Source organism: Strongylocentrotus purpuratus, unplaced genomic scaffold (assembly GCF_000002235.5).
Source record: "Strongylocentrotus purpuratus isolate Spur 01 unplaced genomic scaffold, Spur_5.0 spur5_contig_839, whole genome shotgun sequence".
In the NCBI taxonomy this organism is placed as follows: Eukaryota; Metazoa; Echinodermata; class Echinoidea; order Camarodonta; family Strongylocentrotidae; genus Strongylocentrotus; species Strongylocentrotus purpuratus.
Genome location: NW_022145545.1, coordinates 1,091,064 through 1,109,466, shown reverse-complemented (window position 1 = coordinate 1,109,466; position 18,403 = coordinate 1,091,064). Strand labels below are relative to the sequence as shown.

The following is an 18,403-nucleotide window of genomic DNA, read 5'->3' as shown; positions in this document are numbered from 1 at the left end:
GGAAGCGGGGAATCCCCACTACATCATAATCACAAGACCACATCATGATCATGTTCATAAGAAATACCATTTACATGATCATGTTCATGGGGAAGGCCCACAGCATGATCATGTTCATAGGGAAAGCCCACAGTATAAACATGTTCATAGAGAAGACCCACAGTATGATCATGTTCATAGGTAATAAGGCCTACAGTATGACCATGTTCATAGGTAATAAGGCCTACAGTATGAACATGTTCATAGGTAATAAGGCCTACAGTATGATCATGTTTATAGGTAATAAGGCCTACAGTATGATCATGTTTATAGGTAATAAGGCCCACAGTATGATCATGTTCATAGGGAAGGCCCACAGTATGATCATGTTTATAGCGAAGGCCTACAATATGATCATGCTCATAAAGAAGGCCCACAGTATGATCATGTTCATAGAGAAGGCCCACAACATGATCATGTTCATAGGGAAGGCCCACAGTATAAACATGGTCATAGAGAAGACCCACAGCATGACTATGTTCATAGAGATGGCTCACTACATAATCATGTTCATAGAGAAGACCAACAGTATGATCATGTTTATAGAGAAGGCTTACTACATAATCATGTTCATAGAAAAGACCAACAGTATGATCATGTTCAACGTGATCATACTGTTGGTCTTTTCTATGAGCATGAAGACCAACATCATGTTCATAGACAAGGCTTATTGCATAATCATGTTCATAGGGAAGGCCCACAGTATAAACATGGTCATAGAGAAGACCCACAGCATGACTATGTTCATAGAGATGGCTCACTACATAATCATGTTCATAGAGAAGACCAACAGTATGATCATGTTCATAGAGAAGGCCCACAACATGATCATGTTCATAGGGAAGGCCCACAGTATAAACATGGTCATAGAGAAGACCCACAGCATGACTATGTTCATAGAGATGGCTCACTACATAATCATGTTCATAGAGAAGACCAACAGTATGATCATGTTTATAGAGAAGGCTTACTACATAATCATGTTCATAGAAAAGACCAACAGTATGATCATTTTCATAGAGAAGGCTCACTACATAATCATGTTCATAGAAAAGACCAACAGTATGATCATCTTCAACGTGATCATACTGTTGGTCTTTTCTATGAGCATGAAGACCAACATCATGTTCATAGACAAGGCTTATTGCATAATCATGTTCATAGAGAAGACCAACATATGATCGTATTCAGGCGCGTACGCAGGGGGGTGTTTGGGGGTTAAACCCCCCCCCCCTTTTGGTATTTTTATGTGTGTAAACCCCCCTAAAAAATTCCTAACCCCCCCCCCCCCCTTTGGATTTTTTTTTGTTTTTTTTTGTTTAATTATTTAAAAAATAAATAAATAAATAAATAAATTACCCCCATTGCTGACCTAAGAAAGGTGACCTTACCCCCCCCCCCCCCCCACGGAGCAAAATGTCAAATTTTCAAATTTGAGACCAAAAAAAAAAAAAAAGTGTCCACAGTATGGTCATATTCATAGAGAAGGTCCACAGTATGGTCGTATTCATAGAGAAGGCCCACAGTATGGTCATATTCATAGAAAAGGCCCACTTCATGATCATAATCACAAGGTCCACAGTATGGTCATTTTCATAGAGAAGGCCCACAGTATGGTCATAGTCAGAAAGAAGGCCTACTTTATGATCATATTCATAGGTCATAAAGCCCACAGTATGATCAATGTCATAAAGAATGCCCACTTCATGATCATATTCATAGGTCATAATTAAGGCCCACAGTATGGTCATGTTCATAAAGAATGCCCACTTCATGATCATATTCATAGGTCATAAAGCCCACAGTATGATCAATGTCATAAAGAATGCCCACTTCATGATCATATTCATAGGTTATAAGGCCCACAGTATGATAATGTTTAAAGAGAAGGCCCTCAGCAGGATCATGTTCATATAGAAGAGCTACCGTATGATCAAGTTCATAGGGAAGGCCATATACATGATTATTTTCAAAGAGAAGTTCGTTATAAAGTATACAATTCGGTTAGTGTAGGCGGTTGACACGGAGGAATCGCCACTGGAGGAAATATCGTGAATTTTTTTTTTTGTGATGCTTCCTTGCATCCTTTTCATTGTTTTATTGTCCTGTTCAATGTCTTTCGCATGTTATTCCATATTTACCATGCTCCAGTTCTCTCTCTCTCTCTCTCTCTCTCTCTCTCCTTCTGCTTACCCAACCATCATCATACTCCTTTTTCTTGTAAAACTTTCTACGGGGTATTTATAAAACGTGATCATGGTTATAGTGAAATAGATCATTATTTGCTTACTCCAATCATTTCTATTAACTTTCATGAGGGATGGGGATGTAATATCGTAATGAAATAGGTAATTTATTTTGATGGCATTTGGACTATATGCTTCCTTCGCGGATGCCATGAACAATATGTATAATTTGTTTTTATATAGGAATATATCGTTCCCCCACATGTCCTCCAATAAATATATCTAGCTAATGAATGCGTACTCCTCAATGAAAGATAGATATATGAAATAAAATGTCTAAATGGCAAACATTACCACAAGCGATATACAGTCACGTACAATATTAATAATCATAGATTTATCATTAACAAGTACATTAATTTATTTATTCATGATATATTCATAAAATATACGGATCATCTTTATCCCTGATGCGACATATCGTATATATACATTTTATTTAAAATATAAAAATATACATAGTAAAATATTTTGTATATTAAAACCATATAGCCTATACTGCGTATTTCCCCTTTAGTTCTGAATAGTCACAATATTGATAAATAGTCATTAAAAAATTATGAATGAGATTATAGTTCATAATCAAATCTCTCACCTATACTATTCAGTATTTGGATAAAGATTTATATTCTGATTTTTTTAAGTTTCAGAATTGTAATTCATGTACATGAACGATGCCAAATTAGTCGAGGTTGAGTTGTATAACGTCTTGAATACAATTTTTTTAATAAGCATTGAACTGTCTATATGACTGATAACAAAAACACACAAAATGAAGTTGATTTTTTTAAAGGAGTTCCACAATGCGGTTTGCTTATAAGTCGTGCGTTAGCTACAAGATTTATCGTATTCAATGTATACGATTATTGTTTTTAACGAATTTGTAACAAACTCTTTACCTTTCTTTCATAAAGTATTGTTGATTCTGCATCGTAAACTATTATGCCGACATGAAACAATTTTAAATGTTCTTCATGCAACGTTACATACATATATGTAACAAATCTCCTTGCAATCATCATCTTCGATATGCCTGGTATGCAATTAGTTTATCAATTTTCAAAATGTCTTTTTAACTTTTTTTTTTAATTCGTCAGCTCATGTGATTTCAAATGTTAGTAAAATAAAGATATCTATTTCAGAAAGATTTCAGCTCCTAATAGGCAAATGGAATCTTCCAAAACTAGTTTTACCCATACTTTATTTCTTTGCAGTCAGTATATTTGCATATCAAAATGACTTTATATTGTGCTTAAGGGGCAGAGCTATATAATAGAAAGCCCTGATATTTAAGACGGATGAAAGACGTTGATAGGTCTGAGCTTAATTTTTGAAGAGAATTTTCTTCCTTTTACATTTTACTGAAAGACTGAACCACTTAGTAATCACATCTCAATTACTGTCTTTGAAATCGTAGATCTCTCTCAATTCGCGTACAAATTGTTTAGTTGTTAACGAAACATTAATTAACATTACTTACTTCATAACAGATTTTAATTAGATTTGATCGTATTTGTAGAAAGTCTTTAAACGCCATGTTTGCTCTCTGATCATTATTTGATATTTGTGTCTAAAATTCCTGAAAGGAAATCGATTTGCGTCGAGACCCTGGTGTAGACCCCAGGAAGTCTAGGATTGCCGCAGTTTTGACCGAAGCTGACCACACCCAGAAGATACCATATGCCTTGGCCATCTTGACACTGCAGAGGTCCTCCACTGTCGCCCTGGTATACAGTAAAAGATGAAGAAAAAAAAGCAGAATAATTGTCTCGTGTTAATAGTTTATATAGGTCTCTGAGGGACATCACTTGATCTTTAATAGGGGACTCGGAGGGGTGAGAACCCCATTTTCAGGTTTACAGGTCTTTAGATATACATTCGACTCGACAATTCGAGGCCGACATTTATCTAAAAGGCAAAACAAAAATTCGTTACGTTTTAGCTTTAAAATAAGTTGCAAAACGTGAACAATAACATCGCCAAATATCTTACAATAAAGTCGTTTACTACATCTCAGAATTAATAAATGATTACAAAACAGGCAGTCCTTATTATGTCCTTTACGCTTTTCCGACAATTTTTTTTTTAATTCCATTTTCCAACATAGTTCTGAATTATAATTACCATCACTCACCCCCTCCCCCATCAACACTCGTGTGGCTTGACGTTGTCCAAAGTACCAAAAGCATTTTTAATGAAAATTTTCAGAATATAGAATTTTGACGGGATGGCGTTATTCCAACGGTATGATTTTTCACCACCTTTTCACATTTTTTTTCTTCCAAGAGACCTTTTTTAAAGGACTTTCCATATCAATATACAGCTATTTTTTCAACATTGCCATCACAGAAACTTCCACTTACTTGTATCCAGATTACGTGTCAAGGTTGCTGACTCAGGTTGTGAAATTCATTTCCTCTATTTCAAAGTTAAACTACATACAACAGGGAGTTTGGTAAATCGTGTAGTTTTCTTTATTTCTGTGGATCCCTTTTTTTTTACTGAGGTGACGGGAATATGAAAAGGATAGTGTTAATTAATTCTAATTATCATCACTTCTTTATTATCAATATAGTTTTATTTGTTAATGTTTAGTTTAAAGAACATCACTTACCGAACACGCATCCCTGCGACCATCTTCTTCCCCTGCGCAAATGTGCTGATTGGTAATGACGTGGAAAGTTTGGTACCACTCGCTGCAAACACTTCTGTTAATCATTTGTATACTGGCCTCCAAAAGATATCTCATTGCTCTTTCTGCAGGATGAACACACAAGAAAATAATACAAATGTCTTTAAAATTCGAGTGGTTTAAACAATGGGTTAGAAATGCGAATGTCATGGGTTCAAGTCCCGTGTGTGACACTTGCGTCGTTTGGCAAGACATCGATCTACTGTCATTCTCATTCCAAGAGAGTGGAGAGAGAGAGAGAGAGAGAGAGAGAGACGGGAAGAAATTTTTGGCAAATTTGGAGCTCCCAACACTTTAGAGGGGCTTTAAAGTGCTATAACATTACTGAATGGTAATACCTTATTCACATCGCACAACCAATTCCAAACTGACCGATAACATGGCCATTGGAGATAATGCTTTTTTTTCTTCTTCGATCTGGTTTCGGCCCGGGTGTGACGGGGATATAAAACTACTTGATATATAACCAAGCTGATTTAATCTAGGCAAGGCAGTGATGTATTTTGACAAGATGGTTAATGTAAATAAATTGTTACAACTCACAAATGTAAAGGGAAGGACTTTGAATTTCCCAGAATTTTGCACCATCGTTATTGGTACTTTCCAACCATGGTAATTCCTATTATTTTGAATTAACAAATGATATACCACGATGTATGGTTATCTAACGTTTCAAGACAGGATCACACCTGCAAGTCTTTTGTGCTTTTATGATGATACGTATCAAAGCCCAGAACCATATGACTTCTTGAATCAAATATCAACAGTGCCGTCAATGACATCTGCATGGAACACTCACGATCGAAGAAATCATCGGTGCCCCACCCGGTGACAAAGCAGTTGTTGAAAGACGTCATCTCCGTCTTCAAAGTATTGATACAAAGGGGTTGGACGTGGTCGTTGAACTCCACGGGTTCCGTCAGGAAGAGCAGGGCGATGTCACCGTTGTCGGTCACGGTGTCGAAGTCGGGATTGGAAAAGGGTTGGACGTTTCGTTGAACACGGTAGGGTGAAGGATCTGAGTTGCTATTATCGTTGTCCCCAAGAACGATGTTGTCAAAGAATCCTCTGCATGGAATGAACAAGATGGACGACCATCAGTTATTTGAGTTGATTACAGCCTCGGTCACAAATGCCATTACGAACTGCTACGAACGCCGTACGAACGATTTTCAGACAATGGAAATTCGGGAAGACAAAGGAAAAACAGGGAGATTCGTACGAAATTATCGTTCGTACGAACCTTTGTGACCGTAGCATTATGTATATCAAAATAAAACTTTAAACACGATAGCCACTACTTTCGAAAATTCACCTACGGTAATTTCAATAGTCTTAGTGCGTCACCTATGAATATGTGCGAACATGACAAAAAGAGACGTATTACGTAATCTGAACATGACTACTATGGGACATACAACAGGGATTTTAAACTTCCGTCGAGTTGATTTTTTTTCGAAAATAGTTGCGATTGTGTGACTAGTACTTCACCTGATTGCACCAGAGAGCATGAAGATCTTAACGATGAAATGAGACCAGTCATGCAATCATAGGGTTAATATCGCACCGAACACCAATTTAAAAAAATCCCTAAAATAGTTTTTTATTTCACATATAGGCATGAATGCAGATCGACTGGTACATTGACATGTCGTACATTCCATATAAAATTCATTACACATGACATTGTGTTTGGTGTTTAAAAGGTTATTTTCATATGAGAATAGAAATAAAAGAGGGTAACTCGTCACTTTGCTCCGGCGACCCTTTTTTTTTGCCAAAATAATGTTAGATTAATGGTCAGGGCTAGGATTTGGGTCGAATCCACTGGGTTAAAGTTAGGAATTGGGTCAGTTTAGAAACAATCGTTGCTGGAGCATGTGTCGTAGAACCGAAAAGAGGTTCAGAAGAGTGGCGGGTCCACTGGTACTTGCCCCCCCCCTCCCTTCTCGCTTCAAGAAAACCATCCTGGATCCGCCCTTGCAGCAATACTTACATGCAATGGTGTGCTGTGATGGCCCATTCTTGGTGTATCAAGACGGCACCACACTGGTGTGATGTTCCATCCCGAAGCGAACCCATCCACGGCCACTTCCCTGGACCTGACTGGATCCCACCGACGATACGAGCTGTCCCGTCAGAATCACTACCATTCACTGCCGGTCGAGCACCGCACGTATCTATCAAGTTGAGATGAATATGAACGTGAGCTTATAATGTTGTATTGATGATCGCAAACATTGCAAGAGGTGGATGATATGCGAGAGAACAATGGCGTTGTACAAGAGGATGGGTCCAGGGATTTGTTCACGTTCTCCCCCCCCCCCCACCCCACCCCTCTGCCTCTCTCTCTCTCTCTCTCTATCTTTCTCTATCTCCCTCTGTCTTTTACCCATTTGTCGGGTGGGACATTCTTATACGACGTCCCGCAGTTACACAACTACAAGGAGGTACTGGCAGTGCCATCGATTAGGAGAGTTTGGCCAACTCGGTTCGACTTGGGCACAGTATGGCAAATACTGCTTTGTTGCGAAAGCACAAAACAAAATAATGTATTCCAGTTGTAACTAATTGAAACCAAGTTGGCCAAACTCTGTATATAGATGGCTATGGGTACTAGCTGTCCCGTCATAGCACCCGCAACATTAAGTAGCGTAGGCCTGTCCCAAATAAAACATGCTTTCACGAACGGGTCTTGTCCGTCAGACTGTGTTTGTCCAATTTAGCATAAAGATGCCTTTCGTTATGACCGAATGTTCTGATATCACTTCATTGTCTATTTTCTAGGATGCACATGGAAGACACTACCTTGGAGAAATTCAAAAGTACCTGGTAAGGCTGGATGAATCTTTGGTTGTCTTGTAATATTCACTCGAGCTGCTGAAGATGTAGGAGAATCGGTTGACGGTTGGCGAATTGTCGTCAGTTTAGTGAGTGAAATGTTAGTAGTTGTAGATACAGTGTCTATTGTCGTTGGTATCGTTGGTGACGGTGTTGTTGTTGTTGATGATGTTGTAGACACATTTACCGTATTGGATGATGTGGTAGCGGAAAAGGTGGTACCTACTGTTTGTGAATATGTTGCAGATGGCGAAATGGTGGTCGGTTTAGTTGTAAGTAGACCTGTTCTTGTTGAATTATCTATTACTGTTGATGATGTCGGTGACGATGAGGAGGATGGTGAGGTGATGTTAGGTGTGGTCTTTGATGTTACTGAATCGGTAGTAGATACATTGTCTATTGTCGTTGGGATTGTTGGTGGTGATGCAGGTGATGTTGTTGTTGCTATTGTTGATATCCTTGTGGTGGAGGGAATGGTGGTGAATGTGGTGTCTGATGTTGAGGATAGTGGAATCGTCGTCAATTTATTTGTAAAATTAAAAGTGCCTGTTGAATTGTCTATTGTTGTTGATGATGTTGCTGTAGACACATTTACCACAGTGGATGATGTGGTAGTGGAAAAGGTGGTACCTACTGTTTGTGAATAGGTTGCAGATGGCGAAATGGTGGTCGGTTTAGTTGTAAGTTGAACTGTGCCTGTTGAATTGTCTATTGTTGTTGATGATGTTGTAGACAAATTTATCACAGTGGATGATGTGGTAGTGGAATCTGTGGTACCTACTGTTTGTGAATAAGTTGAAGCTGACGGAATGGTGGTCGGTTTAGTTGTTGAGGGAGATGTTGTTGTTGATTGTGTAGCAGTTGTGGAGAACGTGCTTAAGTCGATATTTGGAGATGTTGGTGCATGAGTAGAAAAAAGTCTAGTCGTAGTCGGTATTGTTGGTGCTACTGTTTCTGTTGTTGTAACTGGTGTTGATAACAGTGTGCTTAATGATATCATGAGTTGACTTGTAACAGAATTAATGGTAGAAACTGTGCTTGGTTCTACTGGAGCTTCCGTTGCCGCTATCGGGGGTTCGGCAGTCGTCTCACTTTGTTGATTTACTGAAAACAAAAACGAGAAGCACGAACATAACCTCTCAAAGAATGTAAGTTATATAGATCCGTGTCAAATGAGGTATAAACATTGAAAAGTATGTTTAGATTATTCAAGAATATTCATATCTGCCATTATGCAATCGTCCCAATAGTAAGAAGAAATACAAATACTGATATGCTGACGGTGCATTCAAAGATAGCCTATAGAGGGGGAAATTTTCATTTTACATTATTGATGATCATTGTTTCGAGGTAATCTTTAGTCCTGGTAAAGACGAAAAATAAGTTCTCTCATAGTCAAATAAAATATAGTCCTACGTAGTTTTAAAACTTTAAATGAGTAATATCTTGATATAATCTAAGAGCCATGCTATTTGTTAGAAAATATACAGTAAAAATATGGCATACAATCGAAAAAAACGTTGTTGTATTGCCCTTTGCGACCGACCGAAATCTTAAAATCTACGGTCGGCTTTTATAAAAGTTTCTTTTTATCCGTTTTTTAGAGAAAAAAATTGTTTAATGAATCAAAAAAATATGTATTTAAGCATTAAAAACTGAAAAATATCAGCCGAAAGGGGGAAAATAAGCAACCCGCCAAAAAATTGACCTATCGACCCAGGGGCTGACACCTAAAGGGCAATACAACATCTATTTTTTTCTTTTAGGCCTAGTTGATCTTCGAATGAAGGAAGGAATTATTCTATATCACCAATGGTCTTTGATAGTATTTTTTCCTTACCAGTTGTGATTTCTAAGGAGTCTTCTATGACGTCAAACACGTCAAAGAACCCAGAGTAGATGCCATCGCCGATGGTGACCTGCACCTCCAAGATGACTTCCGTTTCCGTGTCAGCATCATTCGGTGCCGAGAGGAGAAAAAGTGAAAATACTATGCGTATACTTCCTTGCCTAGTGAATAGAAAACGAGAGAGAGGGGGAGAAAACAAAATTGTTCATTTTTGCACTGTAAGTAAAGTACATAAAAACTATTGTTTCTGAAGGAAGAGGGAGCATTTGGAAAGGAATATTCAGTTTTACAGATTTAGTATAACTAATCATCACTAGTTCAGTTTACAGTGTACTTGATCTCTATGTGCAATTACCCCCAGACACAAATACTCACTGGAACAAAATGAAAAAAAAATGCCCCTAAACTATCCCGAATGATTATGAGACTGTAGACATAACATAATCCACTCAAATTACATATGAGTTTATACAGTCACCTTTTTGAACTATTTAGATGTTATCAAAGTAAGGTAATTGTATGAGGATTGTTGTTGGATGGTTGTTTCACAGGAATTAGTTGATTTTAGGACTTATCAGATAATCCCCTAGATTCTGAATTGCTTGTTCTCTCTTTTGCCTCTTCTCATCTTATCATAATTAATAATAATTAAAATAGTAAAAATGCTGTTTCTTCCTAATTATATCCCCAAGCAATTGCCAGTGTTAATGTCTTGTCAAAGGACGTTAGTGTCGCTCTGGGATTCGAACCTTCAACCCTTAGATTGAGAGCTAAGTGAATGGACCATTATACCACGACACCTCCACACGAAAAACCATCGAATATACTTACTCGAAACGCTCCACATTCGTCCCATTATAAATGTCTGCAAGAGTACTGTTGCTGAATGATCCACTCATCTATGGATAGAGAGACACATAATTATACCCTGGTCAATAATGTTTCAGCAATTCACTTCACCACAGTCATGTGTTCTCCAATGTACGCTATTTTATATATTGAGATTCCTATATATACTAATCAACCCTGGAGAATCAGGGTGGATTTCCGAAATATATTCGAGAATCTGGAACTTAATTACAACGTCCTGTAAAAATGAATGTCGGCAAAAACTTGCTCTCCCCCTGCATGCAATTGTGAATATCAATGGGGTATGAACAAAACCATCTCTTCTGAAAATAGTCAATGAACCTGAGGACCATTTCCTTTCAGCCGTAACTTACCGAGGACAAGAATTCATTCTCCATATCTCTGTACGTCATCGATTCTGGATCGGCCAAATCTGAGTCATAGGTCTCGTTCAAGAGTACAGTACCCTCTATTGTCAATGCACCTGTATAACCTTAATGAAAAGACCGGTGAACAAAATGTATTAGATGTACTGATGCTGAAAGGTGGATTACCTAATCGATTGAGGGTCCTTCAGACCGAAAGACCCTGAGAACATAATTTTTTTTTTTTAACATTTGTATGATTGAAAATTCTCGTACAATTAACAATAACATGCTGTTTTACGAATTTCAGGACTTGGGAAACTACTGATCAAGTCCAAGAATGTCCGCAAGACCAAACAGGCCGTTATACTTATTTGCGGCACTTCGTTCAATTCTGATATGGAAAAGGTGCATGAGACCGCGAATTTGTCGGTCTCATTGGCCGTTGTCTCGCGGACATTTTGTCACCTGTGGAGTAGCCGGGATTGTGTTTGAAAATTTCCAAAGGACAATAATGAATCGTATATATATATCCCAATCTTCTTCACCATTACAATCATAATATAATGCGAAGCAACATTCTTACGTCAATCAGTAAATATTACATTGTATTAACTCGAAGAAAGTGATATCCAAAAACAAAATTAAGAGTGATATGGAAGTATATTTATATAGTACGAACAAAAATATTCTTGTTTAATATATTAATATATAAATGTAATCATTCTTTTTATCATAAATCCTAAATACTGTCTTATTCTGGGATAACATCACACGTCAATCAAACTTCTGCTATGAATATAGGTGAAATAATTAAGATTTATTTATGCTTACCTGAGACAGTAGTCTTGGTGTCACTTTCGACAAATACTGTAGAAAGTAGAGAAATAAATTAAAATAAATAAGTGGTTTTGCACAGGTTTCTCATTTTATCCTGTGTATCCACATTTTTAAAGCAATAATCGTTAAAAGCGAACATTTTTATAAACAATCACTAGAATATTGAGCGATCGTAAATGAATAGATTACGCAAACAATATTGTTCTTAATTCATATCGCTTCAAATCCTTTAGAATAGACCAAGAGCTAATGGGCTTTGCCCTAACTATATACAAAGAATGCGCAAAGGAAAGTGAACTTGAAAATGCCTACAGAAGTATTGCGGATTAACTGCAAAACGCTTTAAGTCTAAATCTCCTTTCATTGTTCTGTTAAGAAGATTTGTCCATTGTGAACATTTCCGTCTTTACTTCTAAATAAAATCCGTCGAACGCATTTAGAAGAAGAAAAAAACATGACAAATACATATATGTTTAAAGCGACTTTTGCCAAAGATGAGTATGAAATACCATTTATAATATCTATGTCCACATACATGGATTATTATCAAACGTATCGTTATGGGCCTGAGTCTCAGGATCAAGGGTCGGACCTTTTATAAGTTCGTTCAAGTAATGCGTAGTAACTACAGGATAGCCACCCTTTTTGCAATTGAGAACAATATCGTGTACAGTTCTTGGTATTACTCTTGCACTCTTCTTTCTTCTTCCTTCTTCTTCCTCTTCTTCTTCTCACTATCTTCCTCTTTATTTCTATCAATTTCTCTCTTTCTCTCTCTCTCTCTCTCTCTGGTCCAACTTCTCTATATCGATCTCCCCCTCTCTCTATTTCCTCTCTGACCCCTCTCTCTCTCTCTCTCTCTGGCTGTTGATTTTTGTGTATCCCCTTCTTTCCACCATAATCATTACGTTAACACTATCACACGATTTTGTAAGAAGTGCTCAGTAAGCTTACCCGTATTGATCAGAATAAAATAGAGTAGAATCGCTACACAGGTCGTCATGGCCAGCACGACGAAGATGACGAAACACCCCATCAAGCAATCGCGGAATGGTTTTCCCTTATTGACATCGTCGTCCAATCCGAAGTCGATGCTCTCGGCTTGGGTAGGTAACCCTCTCGGGTTAGCCACGTGGTCATCGTCGTCCTCGACACTCGACTGTGAATCCGATCTTTCCCTGATGGTTTCCTCTTGCTTGCCCTTTGGAAAGGTGTCGTCCAGCACGAAAGCCTCGTTGACATTGTAGCTCTTTGAATTTCGCTGCCACTGACACAAAATTAGTACTTTAGGGTGTAAAATATCCACTGTTATTTTAAACCAATTTAGATAAATTCATTGATATTTCAAAGTAGCACTTGCACATGAATGATGTGATACTCAAAAAGGCCTAAGCATTAATCCAATTTGAAGTTATAATTTACCCCCTCCCCGCCCCCGCCCACTCCAATATGATTCCATCCCCAGTTTATCAACTTGTATACATGCTAATATGTAGGACAATACATTGAGCTATCAATAAAGGAAATATTATCCTTGACCTTCAATTCCGAATTCATTTCGACTTATTATAAGAACAACTTGGAGCTATCATACCCAATGCATTCAAAATAGACAAAGCAAGATTCAATTTAATGAATATCGTACTTACATTCATGGCTATATTATTTGGTGTTGTAGTCTACTTTTCGGCAAATATTTCAAGCACATTCCAGGTCTCCTTGCATAGCATCCACACCAATGACATTTCTAGGTGAACAAAAATATAATGATGTATAATGTAATAAAAGCAACCATGCTTAGTGGGCCTAAATACCAACGAAATTACACTGTTGTAGCAAATCTCCTGACTTAGTCGGTGCACAGTGTGCATATTTCCTCAAGAACTCAAAGAACATAAAGAAGCCATTCTTAACGAAGATGCCACTTCCCATTCACCAAAGAAGTATACAAGAACTTTAAGTCAACACTTGCGCTTAATCCTTCTGTTGTAGGGAAAGCTTAAAGTCCACGTTGACATAGTTTTATAGCACTTGGCCCTTTCTTGTATGTGGCCTAAAACGACGCACATTATTCTTACTGTAATGTGTGTAAATAGAATATGACTCACCAGCAACGCACCTTTTACATTCATATTATCCTTTTAAAAAACGTAGTTGAACTTTCACCGGTACTTTGTCATGGATTGTGAGAAAGTAGAATGTATATAGTTTTTAATATTTTCTGTAATTTTGAAGTTACTCAAAACTGTTTGAAAACTATGTGAAGATGATACAAATATGAATAAACATGATGTGCAACAAAACTTACCCTGCTGTAAATCTGACTCAGTCGTATATAGTTTGTCCGACTTCTTGTAGGCTGAAGGTGCGGTGTACTTTGATTCCCTTGCCTATATAGCTTTCAAATGTTCTCCCACATCTATTGAATATTTGTCTAATATATTTCAAATTGCCATTTTGGTCACGGACGGTTGAATCGTAAAAGGCAATATGGCACGAAAACACAGTAATTTACCATGCTTAAACTGTAAACTGAATACTGTAGATCCTACATAGTAATAACTCTGCACACCCACCCAATAAACCTTTTTTGTTATAAAGACCGTTCTGAATTTTGTATTGTGTACTGCATGTAGTTTGGAATGTCGGGGGCTTCTCGGACCAAATGCACACGAGTGGTTTGCATAGGAATATCAATGAAGTTGGGCGTGACTATAGGCCCTGAAGCACGGATACTTTAATGCACCGACTGGGATCCTATTGTCATGACGCACCAAACCGTAGCCCCTTGCCTTGACTGATCGTACACTTTGAAGCCGAAAAATACTCTGACATCATAATAACTTCAATGACTCCGCACCTCCGAGAGGCCGACAACAGACCGATTACAGGCCGAACAAACCATTACATGACCTCTCATGGCCAAAAATCGGTCGGCTAAGGTCGGTAAAGAGCCGGTTTAGTGGTGGTGGACTAATATGGGGTCGTACGAAAATCGGAAACACATCTGACGTCATACATACTTCTTCATCATCTAATCCATGGCCTGCATTTCAAAGAGATAGTTGAGTACTGGTAAACGCGATACTATTTGTGAGCAATTGTCATTCTTTTTTAATTCTCATGTGGAAGAATAATGCAGTTGAAATGTCCTGTTTCTGTTTCGGTTGCGTCGATATACTCAGGGTTAACTGTACTTCACCAACGCGTTGCTATTGAAGTGTTAGTAGATCATAATAGGACCCGTTTTTGTTTCACATCTTTCCAAATTTTTAGTGCTTTCATTTATTTTTGCGATTCCAGCAAGTTTTAGTCAATATGATGTAACTCTGAAGGTTTTAAAACCTCTTTAAAATGAATAATAATAATGGTTCCTATTCATAACACATCGACCAATCAGAATAACCTTTAAGTAGATAGCTTCAAAATCACTTACACGAGTAGCACTCACATTCATCTGAAATCAATTCACTCGAAAATAAGTAGCTGATAATAAATTTCATTTGCATTACAAAAAATCACATGATTCACGTTGATGTGGTCAAAACATGTGACTCTTGAAGGGTGTTTTTTAATTGCACTGTATGTTGAAATCTCGAAAATACGTCTGGTTTCTAGCCGTGGAATTTGTCTAGAAAATGAGCTGCACTTGAAAGAGAAAGGAAAATTTATTGTCAGTCTGGGTTTTGTTTAAATGTACTATATTTACTGATATTCCTCCGATTTGTTTTGTTCTCGTGCCTTGCATTCAGACATTGTTATTCGCTCACGCCGGGCAAAGTTCATTCATAATCCTGAATAGTTTGTTTTTTATACACGCGTGTTTTGACTCGCGATATCCGATGATATTCAATCTTGTCAAAACAGGAAAAGGCAAGATAATGACTTTGCAAACTGTCTATTAATGGAATTTTTACACTCTTAAAACATAAGTGTCAATTTACATGATTTGAGTACAGCAAAGAATCCTATGGCAAATGTCTTTTTCGGCAGAAACATGAAGAGATTCACGAATACAATAATTTTTCGATTGCTTTTGCTCTCTGTACATATACATGTATACATATATACATCTTCCTATATTTCTGTTATCAAAATATCTGTACTTTTATCTGCTTCGATCTCCGTAGACAGATTACCCAATTTATTTTATTTGTTTCCAGACTTATTTAGTCTCTTTACCTTTTCTCGACTTCTTTGCCTTTATGTAATTATAATATGTTATGCCTGAGGCGGGGTTTTTTTTTTTTAATTTTTTTTTTTTTTTTATCTCTCTGCACTTTCTCATTATCGTCCCGTTTCTCCTACCCGTTCCCCCTCTCTCTCCCTCTTTACCTCCCACTCTCTCCCCTCTCTCTCCCTCTCCATCTTCCTCTCTCTCTCTCTCTCTCTTCCTTTCTCTCTTCCTCTCTCCTTTTCTCTCTTCCTTTCTCTCTCTCTCTCTGCATCTGGCTTATCAACACCTCTGCAAAAAAGAAAAAACACGCAAGATTTAGTTACTCATATACTTTTCGGGTGGTTGTACGTTCGTATACGGCTAAAAGGAGGTCACTCAAGAGATATAATGAAGAAAGAGATAAGGTTTAGAACAGGCCTTCTCAACTAGTTTATTAGAAGTGCCACAACGAACAGAATTTGTAGTTGAAGTGCCAATATGTATGTTTGACTGTACTGCGAGGTAGCGTAGCGACCAAGCCGACAACGGGCGCGGTCCAGTTGCAAAACCCCACCGGGGTTGCAGGGGGAAAGAGCCCCCTGATGCTTGTGGAATTTAGGGCTTTCCAAAAGCCTAGATACGGCACTTTTAACACATATTTGTTCAAAAATATATCAGTCATAATTTCATATTGATGTGAAAAAAATTGGTACAATTCTTGGGTACAATTATACTGGTGGTAAATTTATATTTAGTTATTTTTGTGCAATAAACACGAGAAAGGTCAAAATTAAATGCAAATCCTACAAACTAAAACAAAATGTCTCCAGAGATCGGCAATGTTAAATTTGGTAGCACACCGCGGGTAGCACATATCGTACGATTATTGTTGTTTAGAGTCAGTTTAGAGCTCGTTTAGAGTCGTATAAAATAGTAATAAACAATAAATTCCAATTTCTTCTTGCAGACATTTTGGGCTCAACTTCGACTGCAACTTCTTGATTTTGTTGAGTTCTTAATAATTTTAAAATATAATATTTTTTTGTTTGTTTTTTGCAACAGTCGCGCGCCACTCCGACTGACCCCAAGCGCCACAAGTGGCGCGCGCGCCGCCAGTTGAGAAGGACTGGTTCAGAAGGATAGGAGATGAGAAGAGAGGGTGTGATAAATAGAGGAGTGGGAAGTGAAAAATACGTGAAAATATCAGATTTATATCCTTTTTACCCTATTAATTTATATCCTTTATGTTACGAAATACTAAGAAAATGAACATATATACAATAATGGTTATCGTGAATGCATTTAATGCAATTGAAAAGAAGAAAAAAAAATCAAAAACAGTTTTTCTTCTTCAATAAATAATAGAAATTAAACAAAGTGAAAAAATATGGACGGCGAAATATAATTGCCTTTCACATTAACTGATATCTGAACTAAAAATAGACAACATGCTGATCTACATGTATATTCAGAACATAAAACTGTTGGAAGAGAAAAAGGGGCCTTAATACCATAAAAAATTTCGATATTTTTGAATAATTCTTGCATTCATATTTTCGAGTCCCAACTTTTTTTATTTCAATAATTTCATTTCATTTTCTGGTCATGCCAGGAAAACGTCTGAATTTCTTGAACTTTTTTTTTTTTTAAATTGACCGAGTTGATCTATGTGAAATAGTTTTGAAGTAAATACTGACTTAAATGGTAATAATATTGCTGACATATTTATGTATCACAATTGCATAGATATACTTATATTACGAATTTATTGTCTAATGTGTTATTGCCCGTTTAGGCCTAATAAAGTTCCTTTACTCGAAATCAGACAAAAGCATGTGATTCCCAACTCTAACCAGTGCATTCGCCAGAATATATGTTTGAACTAGGATGCACTACGACACTAAAATGCTAAATATAAACAAATGAAATATATTATGTGAAATGTCTATATATTCCTGGGAATATATAGACACATTCTTCATACAGTAGCGTTATTTATTATAATCAGTTATTCTTTCAGTTTTACATGCAGCCCTGATGATATGTGTATGTTTTTTTAATATAAACATAAACTCCATAATTAAAGCATTTTCGTCTGACGTAATATTACATAACGTTTTTTCACATCATAACAAAACAAAAATAACTGAAAACACAAAGTAAGAAATCGCAATCAACTGCTATCAAACCCAGCTCTTAACTGTGTATAAGAGGCCTACGACTGGGCCTACGACAAGGCCAAGATGTGACTATCTGTGCATGGTGCCCAATCCTCTCTCAATGAATTGTAAAAGGAAATACACGATGGAAGCAAATGCAGACATGCTACAAAGAAGGGGTCGGACACCCCTCCGATCTCGGTGGAATGAAATACCGGTCCGGTAGAACGTTGGTGCCAAATAATATGATATCTCTTTCTTTAAAGCCCATCTGCACTAGTTTGGCCAGGAGGGATTAGACCTCCGTGCATGGTCACTATCAGGTGGTTATCTCATCAAATCAGCTCTCAATTAACATAAAAAAAGG

The 18,403-nt window shown here is 37.3% G+C and overlaps 1 protein-coding gene across 1 annotated transcript; it reads right to left on the bottom strand.

Moving 5' to 3' along the window:
- Positions 1-2,590: 2,590 nt before the first annotated feature.
- LOC115918717 (mucin-5AC-like) lies at positions 2,591-14,333 on the bottom strand. The gene is made up of 12 exons (XM_030987808.1): positions 14,030-14,333; positions 13,371-13,468; positions 12,676-12,988; positions 11,716-11,751; positions 10,891-11,009; positions 10,499-10,566; positions 9,659-9,828; positions 7,807-8,922; positions 6,974-7,157; positions 5,777-6,045; positions 4,900-5,042; positions 2,591-4,009 (listed from the first exon to the last, which is right to left on the bottom strand). The coding sequence occupies exons 2-12, from the start codon at positions 13,374-13,376 to the stop codon at positions 3,839-3,841; spliced, it is 2,595 nt and encodes an 864-aa protein (XP_030843668.1). The 5' UTR covers positions 13,377-13,468; positions 14,030-14,333; the 3' UTR covers positions 2,591-3,838.
- Between the last annotated feature and the right edge of the window lie 4,070 nt (positions 14,334-18,403).

Bases quoted from the DNA above. Each gene is read 5' to 3' on its own strand.
- LOC115918717 (XM_030987808.1), bottom strand. The intron at 11,752-12,675 runs GTAAGCTTACTG...TACTTTCTACAG, and splicing joins TTTTATTCTGATCAATACGG to TATTTGTCGAAAGTGACACC. The intron at 4,010-4,899 runs GTAAGTGATGTT...ACTGTATACCAG, and splicing joins GTCGCAGGGATGCGTGTTCG to GGCGACAGTGGAGGACCTCT.